The following is a 15,017-nucleotide window of genomic DNA, read 5'->3' on the forward strand; positions in this document are numbered from 1 at the left end:
AAAAGAGGATTATTTAACTTAATTTCAATATGCAATCATTAAAAGAAAAGAGAAACAACAGAGAAGAGTAATAGCACATACGTCAGCAAATTGGGCCGACCAACATCCAGACTTAAACAGTGTGCTGGGAAGTTCCGAGCAACAGCAATCTGGAGTCCCAGTTAGGAGAAGGGCAGTGCATCCGCTCCACAAATGAGACTTCAAATTGCCCTTTCCAGAGCTCCCACTTATAATCCCAGGCCACAAACTGATGTTATCAGTTTACATGGAAAAATGCAGCTCTGGTTTTACTATAACATTTTTACAATGCTGTTTGTGTCACCTTGTGAGTCATAGGATTTCGTTAAACCCCAAGCAATTGGCCAGACCTCCAGGGGCTCAAGAATTCCAAGACTCACTCCCTTTCTTTTCTGAAGTACCACTTGATTTGCTGTGCTTGCAGACAGGCACGGAATCCAGACAGGTTAGAAGCAAAGTCAGAGGCCTCTCCTGCTTTGAAGCCTGAACAAGACTTCCTCTATTTTAATTTCCCTAACATCCCAGAAACACTTCGTTTAGATATTCTTCCAAGAGAAATACACATGTTCATACAAAAAGAAGTTGTAGCAAGGATGTTCATAGCATTTTTAAAACTATTTTATATTGAAGTATAGCTGATTAAAAATGTTGTGATAGTTTCAGGTGGACAGCAAAGGGGCTCAGCCATACATATACATGGATCCATTCTCCCCCAAACTCCCTTCCCAGCCAGGCTGCTGCATCACACTGAGCAGAGTTCCCTTTGCTATACAGTAGGACTTTGTTGGTTATCCATAAATACAGCAATATGTACACGTCTATCCCAAACTCCCTAACTATCCCTTACCCAAATTCTTCCCCTCTGACAATCATAAGTTCATTCCCTGAGTTTGTGAGTCTGTTTTGTAAATGAGATCATTTGTATCATTTCTTTTTTAGATTCTACATATAAGTGATGTCATGATAGTTCTCCTTTTCTTTCTGACTTACTTCATTCAGTATGACAATCTCTAGGTCCATACATATTGCAGCAAATGCCATTATTTCATTCTTTTTTAATGGCTGAGTGATATTCCATTGTATATATGTACCACATCTTTATCCATTCCTCTGTCAATGGACTTTTAGGTTGCTTCCATGTCTTGGCTATTGTAAACAGTGTTGCAGTGAACATTGGGGTGCATGGATCCTCTTGGACCATGTTTTTCTCCAGATATAAATAAACTGTGGAAAATTCTGAAGGAGATGGGCATACCAGACCACCTGACCTGCCTCTTGAGAAACCTGTATGCAGGTCAGAAAGCAAGTTAGAACTGGACATGGAACAACACACTGGTTCCATATAGGAAAAGGAGTACGTCAAGGCTGTAATTGTCACCCTGTTTATTTAACTTATACGCAGAGTATATCATGAGAAATGCTGGGCTGGAGGAAGCACAAGCTGGAATCAAGATTGCCAGGAGAAATATCAATAACCAAAGATATGCAGATGACACCACCCTTATGGCAGAAAGTAAAGACGAACTAAAGAGCCTCTTGATGAAAGTGAAACAGAAGAGTGAAAAGTTGGCTTAAAACTCAACATTCAGAAAATTAAGACCGTGGCATCTGGTCCCATCATTTCATGGCAAATGGGGAAACAGTGGAAACAGTGGCTAACTTTATTTTTTTGGGCTCCAAAATCACTGCAGATGGTGATTGCAGCCATGAAATTAAACGACACTTACTTCTTGGAAGGAAAGTTATAACCAACCTAGACAGCATATTAAAAAGCAGAGACATTACTTTGTCAACAAAGGTCTGTCTAGTCAAGGCTATGGTTTTTCCAGTAATCATGTATGGATGTAAGAGTTGGACTGTGAAGAAAGCTGAGTGCTGATGAATTGATACTTTTGAACTGTGGTGATGGAGAAGACTCTTGAGAGTCCCCTGGACTGCAAGGAGATCCAACCAGTCCATCCTAAAGGAGATCAATCCTGGTGTTCATTGGAAGGACTGATGTTGAAGCTGAAACTCCAATACTTTGGCCACCTGATGCGAAGAGCGGCCTCATTTGAAAAGACTCTGATGCTGGAAGGGATTGGAGGCAGGAGGAGAAGGGGAAGACAGAGGATGAGATGGTTGGATGGACCAACTCAATGGACATGGGTTTGGGTGGACTCCGGGAGTTGGTGATGGACAGGAAGGCCTGGTGTGCTGTGGTTCATGGGATTGCAGAGAGTCGACTGAGTGACTGAACTGAACTGATATGCCTAGGAGTGGGATTGTAGGGTCGTATGGTAGCTCTATTTTTAGTTTTTAAGGAACCTCCATACTGTTCTCCATAGTGGCTGTACCAATGTATATTCCTGCCAAGAGTAGAGTAGGATTCCCTTTTGTCCACACTCTTTCCAGCATTTTTTTGTTTGTAGATTTTTTGATGATGGCCATTCGGACTAGTGTGAAGTGATATCTTATTGTAGTTTTGATTTGTATGTCTCTAATAATTAGCAATGTTGAGCATCTGTTCATGTGCCTTTTGGTCTTATGTAAATGGCAACCCAATCCAGTACTCTTGCCTAGAAAATCCCATGGATGGAGGAGCCTGGTGCAGGCTACTCTCCATGGGGTTGCAAAGAGTCGGACACGACTGAGCGACTTCACTTTCACTTTATGTCTTCTTTGGAGAAACATCTATTAGTTCTTCTGCCCATTTTTTTTGACTGGGTTGTTTGTTTTGATAATGTTAAGCCTCGTGAATACTCATGGTTAACTTTTTAATGTGAGTTTACATTGATATACCTTGGATCCCCTAAAGATTAAATTAACAGGAGAGCAGCAGGATGAAGCAAGAGTCCAGAAACCTGACAACAGAACTGAAGAGCAAAAAGAACTCCACTATGAGCCAGAAAGTAAAAAGCCAGGCTGTAAAGGAGAAATGTATCTTTCCTGATTCAGAAAAGTTGGTTTCTGGGCTGAAATGTGTTTTTAAAAATGTCCAGAATCTCTCTAGTACTAAGATCCCAGACCCAGCTAAAAAAAAAAATTCTGATCCAACTTAAAAACATTTGAAGCCAGTGGAAAACTGAATCTACTTAATTAAACAAAAGCAGCCCAACTCAAGAAAGACATGTTAGATTGACTGAGCCGTCCACACTAGAGGCCTGATAGAAAAATGAGTATGTCCATGTTGTTGTTGTTCAGTGGCCAAGTTGTATCCAGCTCTTTGCAACTCCATGGACGCAGCACACTGGGCTTCCCTGTCCCTCACCACCTCTCAGAGTTTGCCCAAGTTCATGTCCATTGAATCGGTGACACCATCCAACCATCTTATCCTCTGTTGCCCTCTTCTCCTGCCTTCAATCTTTCCCAGCATCAGGGTCTTTTCCAATGAGTCAACTCTTCCCATCAGGTAGTCAAAGTATTAGAGCTTCAGCTTCAGCATCAGTCCTTCCAGAGTATTCAGGGTTGATTTCCTTTAAGATTGACTTGTTTGATCTACTTGCTTTCCAAGGGACTCTCAGGAGTCTTCTCCAACATCACAATTTGAAAGCATCAATTCTTTGGCACTCGGCCTTCTTTATTGTCTAACTCTCATATCTGTATGGAGAAGGCAATGGCACCCCACTCCAGTATTCTTGCCTGGAAAATCCCATGAACGGAGGACCCTGGTAGGCTGCAGTTCATGGGGTTGCTAAAAGTTGGACACGAATGAGCAACTTCACTTTCACTGAATTTTCACTTTCATGCATTGGAGAAGGAAATGGCAACCCACTCCATTATTCTTGCCTGGAGGATCCCAGAGAGGGGGGAGCCTGGTGGGCTGATGTCTATGGGGTTGCACAGAGGCGGACATGACTGAAGTGACTTAGCAGAAGTAGCAACAGTAGCATATCTGTACATGATTACTGGAAAGACCATAGCCTTGACTATACAGACCTTTGTCAGCAAAGAGATGTCTTTGCTTTTTAATACACTGTTTAGGTTTGTCATAGCTTTCCTGCCAAGAAACAATCATCTTCTAATTTCATGGCTGCAGTCACCATCTGCAGTGATCTTACAGCCTAAGAATAGGAAATCTGTCACTGCTTCTACCTTTTCCCCTTGTATTTGCCATGAAGTGATGGAACCAGATGCCATGATCTTAATTTTTTTAATACTGAGCTTTAAGCCAGCTTTTTCACTCTCCTCCTTCACACTCATCAAGAGGCTCTTTAATTCCTTTTCACTTTCTGCCATTAGAGTGGTATCATCTGCATATCTGAGGTTGTTGATATTTCTCCCAGTGATCTTGATTCCAGCTTGTGGCTCATCTAGCCCAGCATTTTGCATGATGTGCTCTGTGTATAAGTTAAATAAACAGGGTGATAATAAACAGGCTTGTCATACTCCTTTCTGAATCCTGAACCAATCAGGATTGTTCATACAATTGTTCCATACAGAGTTCTAACTGTTGCATTTTGACCTGCATACAGGTTTCTCAGGAGACAGGTAAGATGGTCTGGTATTTCCATCTCTTTAAGAGTTTTCCATAGTTTGTTATGATCCTCCCAGTCAAAGGCTTTAATGTAGTCAATGAAACAGAGGTAGATGTTTTTCTGGAATTCTCTTGCTTTCTCTATGATCCAGCAAATGTTGGCAATTTGATCTGTGGTTCCTCTGCCTTTTCTAAACTCAGCTTGAACATCTGAAAGTTTTTGGTTCACATAGTGCTGAAGCCTAGCTTGGAGGATTTTGAGCATAACTTTACTAGCATAGGAGATGAGTGTAATTGTCTGGTGGTTTGAACATTCTTTAGTACTGCCCTTCTTGGGAATTGGGATGAAGGTTGATCTTTTCCAGTCCTGCAGCCACTGCTGGGCTTTTCAAATTTACTGACATATTGAGTGCTGCACTTTAATAGCATCATCTTTTAGGATTTTAAGTAGCTCTGCTGGAATTCCATCATCTCCACTAGCTTTATTGGCAGCAGTGCTTCCTAAGGCCCGCTTGACTTCACACTCCAGAATGTCTGGCTCTGAGTGAGAGACTGCACCATGGTGGTTATCTGAGTCATTAAGGTCTTTTTTATACAGTTCTTCTGTGTATTCTTCCTGTCTCATATTGATCTCTTCTGCTTCTATTAGGTCTTTACCATTTCTGTCCTTTATTATGCCCATCTTTGGATGGAATATTCCTTTGATATTTCTACTTTTCTTGAATAGATCTCTAGTCTTACCCTTTCTGTTGTTTTCCTCTATTTCTTTGCATGTTCATTATTGTTGTTGTTCAGTCACCCAGTTGTGTCCGACTCTTTGTGACCCCATGAACCGCCGCATGCCAGGCCTCCCTGTCCATCACCAACTCCCAGAGTTCACCCAAACCCATGTCCATTGAGTCAGTGATGCCATTCAACCATCTCATCCTCTGTTGTCCCCTTCTCCTCCTGCCCTCAATCTTTCCCAGCATCAAGGTCTTTTCCAATGAGTCAGCTCTTTGCATCAGTTCCTCTTCACTTTCTGCCATTAGAGGGTATCATCCACATATCTGAGGTTGTTGATGTTTCTCCCACCTATCTTGATTCCAGCTTGTAACTCATCCAGCCTGGCATTTCTTATGGTGTGCTCAGCATATAGGTTAAACAAACAGGGTGACAGCAGACGTACACCTTTCTCGATCTTGAACCAATCAGTTGTTCCATACAGGGTTCTAACTGTTGCTTCTTGCATATTCATACTGGAGAGTAAATATTTGCTTCTGTCTCTACACTGCCAAACACACTGTCTGACACATATTAATAAGTTACTGGAGGCATAGTGAAGCAAAAAGTGACATATAATCAAAAGAAAAAGAGATGACCAATTTAATAGACATGAATTTGCACAAACTCTGGGAGACAGTGGAAGACAGAGGAGCCTGGCATGCTGCAATCCATGGGGTTGCAAAGAGTTGGACATGACAGCGTCTGAACAACAACAAAAAGACAACTCTCGGGTGGCCTTGATGCTGGACTATTACACAAGGACTTGAAAATAAACAAAGATGTGTTAAATGACCTAACAAGCCAAAAAGTAGAGTAAGAAAAAAATGTGAATCACTGTAAAGAAAGCATTAAGTTTTCAATGATAAAGGTACACGTGCATGCTCAGTCACTCAGTTGTGTCTGACTCTGCAACCCCATGGACTGCAGCCTGCCGGGCTCCTCTGTCCACAGAAATTTCAAGGCAAGAATACTGGAGTGGGTTGCCATTTCCTTCTCCAGGGGATCATACTGACCCAGGAGTGGAACCTACCTCTCCTGTCTCTCCCCAGTGGCAGGTGGATTCTTTACCACTGAGCCTTAGGGAAACCCCAATAAAGGTACATGGATATGGCTAAATATGAAAGGGTTATGTCATTAATGAACTTAGGAAAGCATGAATTTGTCTCATTTTTTATGGGATATTCTCCCTTCTCCTTGTCCCTTTAGGAGCACTGCCTCTTTAAGTCAAGAAGAGGTGCTCAGCTGTCCCCTCTACCCTTTGAACGTAAAAGACACTGTTAACCCTTTTTTCTAGGAGCCTCTCTAGGGAACTCCCTTGTTTCAGACCAGGAGAATCAAGATCCATAAATACTTCTGGTTGGGAGATATGATCACATCATCTCTGGAACCATGTAGTCTGTTTTGGGGTAGATTAAATGGTTTTTATTTACTTTCTTCTCTTCCTTATTTTGTTAATTAGGCTAAATGTTTCATAAGCCTTCCTTTCAGTCTTCTTTTTTTCTTTGAAATCTTGGAGGTGGAACAAGAAGGAAGAGATGCAAATCTTAGTGAAGCCTTCTCACTGAGCATGATGGCCAAGGAGAAGGGCTCTGCCTGGGTCTGAGTGCTGGGTCCCATCATCGTAGTGGTGGGACCCTTAAAAGGTTAGCTCGGCCTTTTACTGCTTCAGTGTTTTCCTCTGCAACAAGAGGGTGGTAAAATCCTACACTATGTTTCAGAGTTATGTGGACTTAATAAATTATTACATAGTAAAGCACTGAGGAATGGTGCTGGTCACACAGTAAAGCTCCAAGAAAGCTGTTATTTTTGTTATTATTATTAAGCCTTTTATTTCCACTTCTAACTATACCACTGCTGACTTTCAACATTCCCTGGAATAAATTAAGGATGTCTAATGGTTTGGCTGGCCTCTTCTCCTGCATATTAGTGACCAGGAAAACTGGTTATTGGCAAGGTTTGATAGTGATCTAACTAAAGGGCAGACAGCTCAGCAAGGAACTGGATCAAATTTCATCAAATTCTTGGACTTCTATGCAGGCATAATGACTTTTCAGCTCATGGTAGAAAATCTTTTGCACGTAATTCTAGGAAGTGCTTTTAGTATACAACCAGACTTGTTGTTTAGTCACTAAGAATACTGGAGTGGGTTACCATTTCCCTTCTGCAGGGGATCTTCCCAATCCAGGGATCGAACCTGAGTTTCCTGCATTGCAGGGGGATTCTTTACCACTGAGCCACTAGGGAAGCCCCGACCCACCTGCAATGCAGGAGCCAAATCAGACTTACCCAAATATAAGAAAAATCCAAGTATGTATCAGAGACCCCTTATTTTTTGTTGTTCTTAAGGAATCAAAGTAGGAAAATTTAATTTACCTGAAATTTGTAGATTTCCTCTTTCAGTTATGGAGTATCTGTAGCAAACCAGCACACACTCTGAAAACAAGTAGATAAAATCTGATTTAAAGGAATTCTATTTGAAGTCTTTGGAAAACTACCAATGCAGTCAGGACACACAGAGCCAGTTCTAGAGAGAGCCTCATTGGAAGGAAACTAATTCTCTGCCTTTGCCCCTCAGGGCATTTGCCAAGTTTTGGCAAGGAACAAGAGGCTGAGAAGCTAGGTAGAGGGCAGATGCTAAAGAGGGGGGAGAAAAGTAGCAGCGCTTTGGGTAATCTCTTGGGATCAGGGATGGGGAGTTCAGTTTAGTTCAGTTGCTCAGTCGTGTCTGGCTCTTTGCGACCCTGTGGACTGCAGCACACCAGGCCTCCCTGTCTATCACCAACTCCCAGAGTTTACTCAAACTCATGTCCATTGAGTCGGTGATGCCATCCAACCATCTAATTTTCTGTCACCCCCTTCTCCTCCTGCCTTCAATCTTTCCCAGCATCAGGGTCTTTTCAAATAAGTCAGTTCTTCGCACCAGATGGCCAAAGTATTGGCGTTTCAGCTGAAATGGAGATGGGTGAGGCTTTTTTCTAAGTGTAATCTTAATACAGTTTTCATTTTTTAACCGTGTCACTGTTTTACATATTCTGAAAGAGGATAAAAAAGCTAATCTTAAAACTAAAAAAATAAAAGCAGAATAAATGAATTTAATTATGCATTAAATGATAATATAACCACATAGAATATAATTAATTCAAATAAAATTTGAACGCATGCTTGTCTATAAACTCATAGTGGGGTATATCCCAAGGACATCGTGAACTTTTACTTGATACATTTAAGGTTGGTCATCGTTGTGGTTGTTCAGTTGCTAAGTTACGTCCAGCTCTTTGCAACCCCATGAAGTGAAGCACAACAAGCTTCCCTGTCCTTCAGTATCTCCTGGAGATTGCTGCAGCTCATGTCCATTGAGTCAGTAATGCCATCCAACCATCTCATCCTCTGTCACCCCCTTCTCCTGCCCTAAATCTTTCCCAGCATCAGGGTCTTTTCCAATGAGTCAGCTCTTTGCATCATGTGTCCAAAGTATTGGAGCTTCAGCATCAGTCCTTCCAATGACTATTCAGAGTTGACTTCCTTCAGGATTGACTGCTTTGATGTCCTTACTGTCCAAGGGACTCTTAAGAGGTTGGTTGCAGAACTGGTATAATAATTCTGAAGGTGTCTAGTGTTGTGAGATAGAGAAATTAGTAAAAATGTTGATATTGTCAGGAATCAAGGTTATCAACTTGGAAGAAGGAGGACAAAAATATGAAATGGGAAGAGTTGAAAAAGAACCTTATGGTTTTGGATTGAAATTGGAGATAGTCATATCAAGTAATTGCTAACCAGTCCAAGCTCTGCTACTGCATGCTGCACCAGTCAGTTCAGATCAGTTGCTCAGTCATGTTCGACTCTTTGTGACCCCATGGATTGCAGCACGCCAAGCTTCCCTGTCCACCACCAACTCCTGGAACTTGCTCAGACTCATGTCCATTGAGTCGGTGATGCCATCCAACATCTCATCCTCTGTCGTCCCCTTCTCCTCCTGCCTTCAATCTTTCCCAGCACCGGGATCTTTTCTAATGAGTCAGTACTTCACATCAGGTGGCCAAAGTATTGGAGTTTCAGCTTCAGCATCAGTCCTTCCAGTGAACACCCAGGACTGATCTCCTTTAGAATGGACTGGTTGGATCTCCTTGCAGTCCAAGGGACTCTCAAGAGTCTTCTCCAACACCAGTTCAAAAGCATCAGTTCTTCGGCGCTCAGCTTTCTTTATAGAGCAACTCTCACATCCATATTTGACTACTAGAAAAACATAAAATAGAAAGGCAATGGAAATTTGCTGCGTGACTCAGAACTCAAATTGGGGCTCTATAACAACCCAGAGGGGTGGGAGGTGGAAAGGAGGTTCAAGAGGAAGGGGACATATATACACCTATGGCTAATTCACGTTGGTGTGTGGCAAAAATCAAACCAACATTGTAAAGCAATTATCCTTCAACTAAAAATAAATTTAATAAAAAGAACATAGATCATGTTATAAAGGGCAAAGTACCACATGGTAGGAGATGGAATGTGGATTGAAAACAATTTTATAAAATGTAACAGTCAATGAAAAAAATAACTAATGAGCTAGGAAGCCAAATATATAAGAAATTCTACCAACTACAAACAGGATAAAAATGAGAGCCACATCTAGGTACATGGCTGAGAAACTGCTGAAAATCAAAGGCAAACAGAAACATCATAGAAATGTCCAAAAGAAAAAAAATTCACATTGTAATCATTATTAAAGAACTAAAATGCTATAATTTCCAATCTACAATTTAGTCCCTGACAAAATATCCTTCAAAGGGAAAGTGAAATAAAGGCCTTTCCATATAAGCAGCATACCTTCACTAGAGGAAATACAGAAGGTAGTTTTTTGGGCAGAAGTTAGGTGATCCCAGAGGTTTCCCTGGTGGCTCAGACAGTAAATAATCTGCCTGCAATGCAAGAGACTCAGGTTCAATCCCTGGGCCAGGCAGATGCCCTGGAGAAGGGGAATGGTGCCCCACTCCAGTATTCTTGCCCAGAGAATTCCATGGACAGAGGAGCCTGGAGGGCTTCAATCCATGGGATCCCAAAGAGTGGGACACTTTTACTTTCACTAAGTGATCCCAAGCGAAACATGGAAATGAAGGACATGGGTTGAAAAATATTGAATAGGTTTAATACGTAAGTAAATCAAATAAATATTACTGTTCAAAACTATAATAATGTTGTTCTTCAGTCTCTAGTTCCGACTCTGCAACCCCATGGACTGCAGCATACTGGGCTCCTCTGCCCTCCACTATCTATTGGAGTTTGCTCAAATTCATGTCCTTTGAGTTGGTGATGCTATCTGACCATCTCATCCTTTGCCACCTCCTAGCTCATATGGTAGAGCATCCACCTGCAATGCAGGAGACACGGGTTGATCTCTGGGTTGGGAAGATCCCCTGAAGAAGGAAATGGCAACCCACTCCAGTATTCTTGCCTGGAGAATCCCATGGACAGAAGAGCCTGACAGGGTTGCAAGGAGTGAGTCATGACCTGAGCGACTAACACACATCTCCTTTTGTCATTGGTCTTTCCCAGCATCAAGGTCTTTTCCAATGAGTCTGCTCTTTGCATCAGGTGGCCAACTATACATCAATTTAAAAACAGAAAAGTACTGCCCACCCCAAAAAGAAAATAGTAACAAGGTTGTTTATAATGAACCACTGTCACACAGATGCTAGGTGGTGTTAGCCTGTGGTGTTAAAAAAGTTTAACACCACTTTCTGTTTCATAGCTATGACTCTCCTTTCTGATGAGTAAATTAAACTGTTGAAGTGAGGACCATGAGAATTTCTTATCTTTTAATGTACTTTGACATTGAATACCCTCTAATGTTGGTGCTAGAATATTGGCGATTCCTAATGAAAAGCAGCACATTGTACATTACCATACACCTGTACCAGCCTGGTTTGTACCATCTCAAGTCAAATTGCTATGGCCTAGATCTTACTGGGTTCTGTCAAGGGGCATTTTCAATAGGCTTTTTGGCAGCCCAGGCAACTCTATTAAGACCTAAGTGAAAGAATAAATACATATGTTAGATTTTTTAAATCAGCACCAACATAAAGTATCCATTAATTATATTAAAGGAGATAAAATATTTTAAGGGCCATGATAAAGTGGAAAGTAACTTGTAGATCCAGAATTCAATTGAAAACAGACATTAGTAGTATAATGTTTATACAGATTTTTTTTTAAAAGCAAAAACAATCTTCTGTAGATAGCAAAGTTGGGTGAGAGTGGTAGTTTGGAAAGTTAAAATTGACTTCTTGTTAAATGAAACCCTCTGCATGTATCCCTACTTCAAGGGAAAGAAACCCAACATTGCTTTGCTTTGGGATATATTAATAATTATGGAATAAAAAGATTGTGATTAATGAAAAATTATTATGCTGAATTTATTAGTCAGAACATAAACTCCAGCTTTTGATTACTATGTTCTTAGAAGAATATTAAAAAGCAAAATCTGGAGAGTTCCCAAACAGAAATGGTAAGAATCACTAGAAGTCTTAAAAAACTCATTTAAGAAAAGCCGCAAGAGTTGTTTTCATTGAACCTATCTTCAAGAAAATAAAAGGTATTGAGAAAATATTATTGTTTGGCGTTTTTTTTTTTTTTATTATTTATTTATTTAGGCCACACCACATGGCTTGTGGAATTTCCCAACCCTGGAATCGAATCAGGGTCTCCTGCATTGCAAGCAGATTCTTTACCAACTGAGCTATGAGGCAAGAGTGATTGGTTGGTAGTATCAGCAAAAGAATACACAGATATTAAAACTGGCTAGTGAGAGAAGTGGTCTTTATTGATAGAGATATCCAGAGAGAAACAGCCTTGTGTTGAGTGTAGCAGGCCATCAGGAGGCAAGGCTTCCTGGGGTTTTGTAGCTACCTGCACATTCTATGTATGATTACAATTTGCCACCAGATACTCTTATCATGGTGCAGTTGTTGAGTCCCAGTTACTCAAAATAGATTTGAACTCTGACATCTCAAACTTTGTTTCTGCCCACATAGTTGTCAGAAGTTAGGGATGATAGAAAGGCTTTCTGGTTTCTGAGGGGACACTCCCAAGGAACTGTGTCTCAACTGTATGAATCAAAAATACTCTTCCTCTAGCCCAGTTTAAAGCCCACTTGTTTTCATGTGTTTACTTCATTGTTTGCTTGTTTTTAATGCTAATATTTCTCTGAACCCTCCTCTTCTTCCTTATAGCAGCATCTACCCCTACTTGCTGTATCTTTTCTCAATCCCAGTGGATCACCATGGTTCTCATGGCTGATAAAGAACTCTTCAAGGGAGCACATTGTAGGTTTCATTGTTTTACTTCCTTGTAGCTTCTGCTCTTGTGATTTTTATGCTCCTGGGGGACCCTTCTTATAATCCAACCTTTTTAAACCATTATTTTGTTTTGATTCCTCTAGGGAGATGTGGAGGAGAGGCTAGTCATTGTGGATACCCAGATGCATTTCTTCTCTTTTTCCTTTTGAAGGAGGCAGCAAGAGGTTTCTTTGTGAGAAAATGCTCCAACTGAAGCCTGGGATGCATCAGCCCTTGGAGAAGAAGGGACCTTCTGAGAGGAGAGTGAAAGAGCAGAAGACTCAGCCTGAGAAAGCCAGATTCTCCTCTATGTCCTACAGCGAGTAAGAGACTCTCTGTTTCAGAGACTGTTATAGCAGCTTTCAGGGTCTGTATTCAAGCTATGTACCTTAACTGTAGGACTTTCTCTTAAGACCAGCCTGGAAATTCTTTAGAGAAAAGTCTATAGTATTTTCATTTTAATTACTTTATATTATTCAGAGAAATTTGGTTTTATCCTAATTAACAATGCGTGTTGTTGTTGTTTAGTCGCCAAGTTGTGTCTGACTCTTCTGCGACCCCTTGGACTGTAGCCTGCCAGGCTCTTCTGTCCATGGGATTTCCCGGGCAAGAATACTGGGGTGGGTTGCCATTTCCTTCTCCAGGGGATCTTCCCGACCCAGGGATCAAACCTGAATCTTTTGCATCTCCTGCATTGGTAGGCAGTTTCTTTACCACTGAGCCACCAGGGAAGCCTAACAATACATATATACACCAAATATATGATCTCATGGATACTTGAGATTTCATGGAGCCCTTCCAGTCATGTGAGTGGTGTCTCTTTTCTGCATTGATGGGAGCACATAAGAATCTCCTATTACCTCATATGTGTTGATGGTGAAAAGTTGACCCAAATTAGTGCTGAAGATGTGGAATTACACAGAGGCTCCTCCATCTCTACTCCATTCTCTTCAGAAGCTCACATCCCTGGTTTCTAGAATAGCAATTTGTATAAGCTTAATTTTTTGAACTTATTTTTTGTTGAGGTGCCATCAGTTTACGACATTATATAACTTCCATGAGTACAATCTTATATTTCCATTTCTGTATGCACTACAGTGTGATTAGCTCAATTTCAAAAATAAGCTTACAAAATTGCCAAATAATGGCCTGATCGCTAGATTTGTCAGTCTGTCTTTAATGGCCATTTTCCTAAAACTTTTCAAAGACATTCAATTAGTATAGAATTAATCTGTTATATAATTACCTGTGAGCATCAGTTACTGAAGTACTAAATCATCACTAACTTGCTTAGTGGTTGAGGATCAGCTTTGAAGGTGGTTCAGGCTTTGAAGGTTCATACTCCATTGAATCTCTGTTAATATGTAACACTTAAATTTCACTGACCCAGAAAATAATGTTAGAGCTAAAATAACTTGAGAATTGTTTTAGAACTGAGAACACCAAGGCCCAAAGATGTAGTTGCTTGCTCACAATTGTACAGTGGACTTTGGCAGAAATAATATCAAAATGCTGGGCTCTCAGTTCACAGAGCTCCACCCACTTTGTCAAATGCGTTTAAAATTTTTATATTCTCACAATCATTCTTTTTTAAAAATAGACTTTGTTTTCAGAACAGGATGGTCAGAGCAAAATTGAGCAGAAAGTACAAAGAGTCCCCATCTACCTATCCTTGTCCCTGCACATGCATAGCCTCTTCCTCTAGTATCAACTTCCTGTACCATAGTGGTGTATTTGTTGATATTTGTTGCAGTCGATGAAAATCATTATCACTCAAAGTCAATAGTTTACGTTCGGGTTCATCCTTGGTCTTGTACATTCTATGGGTTTTGACATGAGTATAATGACATGCATCCATCGTTACAGTATCATATAGAATGAGTGTTCACTGCCCTAAAAGTACTCTGTGCTCCACCTACTCATCCTTCTCTGCCTTCTAATCCCTGGGAACCACTGGTCTTTTTACTGTAACTACAGTTTTGGCTTTTCCAGAATGTCATATAGTAGCAATCATATGCTATGTAGCTTTTTCAGACTGGCTTCTTTCAATTAGTAATATGCATTTAAGATTCATCCATGTCTTTTAATAGTTTGCACATTTAAGAACCAAAAAATATTCCATTTTCTGGATGTACCACAGTCTATTTATCTGTTCACCTACTGAGGAACATCTTGGTTGCTCCCAAGTTTTCACAATTTTGAATAAAGCTGCTGTAAACATTGTGTGCAGATTTTGATGTGGACATAAATTTTCATCTAATTTGGGTAAACAGTGAGGGATGCAGTTACTGGGTCATATGTAGGAATATGTTTAATTTTGTAAGAAATTGTCAAACTGTCTTCAAAGATAGCTATAAATAGCATTTTGCATTCCCACCAGCTCTAAATGAGAGTATCTGTGGTTTCACATCCTCACCAGCATTTAGTACTATCAGTGTTCTGTATGGGCA

General features: G+C 40.6%; 1 protein-coding gene across 6 annotated transcripts in view; it reads left to right on the top strand.

Annotated features, from left to right (window-relative positions):
• The window catches only part of LOC109556752 (myomegalin), a 64,382-nt gene that overhangs the window by 36,703 nt on the left and 12,662 nt on the right, over nt 1-15,017 (top strand). For 5 of the 6 annotated variants that reach the window (XM_070785774.1, XM_070785775.1, XM_070785772.1 and 2 more), the window contains exon 2: nt 12,740-12,890. In XM_070785774.1, coding sequence (XP_070641875.1) covers nt 12,769-12,890 — 122 coding nt within the window. In that variant the 5' untranslated portion in view covers nt 12,740-12,768. Of the gene's footprint in view, nt 1-12,462; nt 12,556-12,739; nt 12,891-15,017 lie in introns of all 6 variants that reach the window. The other variant, XM_070785773.1, reaches the window with a different exon arrangement.

The sequence above is a fragment of the Bos indicus genome, chromosome 3 (genome assembly GCF_029378745.1).
Source record: "Bos indicus isolate NIAB-ARS_2022 breed Sahiwal x Tharparkar chromosome 3, NIAB-ARS_B.indTharparkar_mat_pri_1.0, whole genome shotgun sequence".
Taxonomy (NCBI): domain Eukaryota; kingdom Metazoa; phylum Chordata; class Mammalia; order Artiodactyla; family Bovidae; genus Bos; species Bos indicus.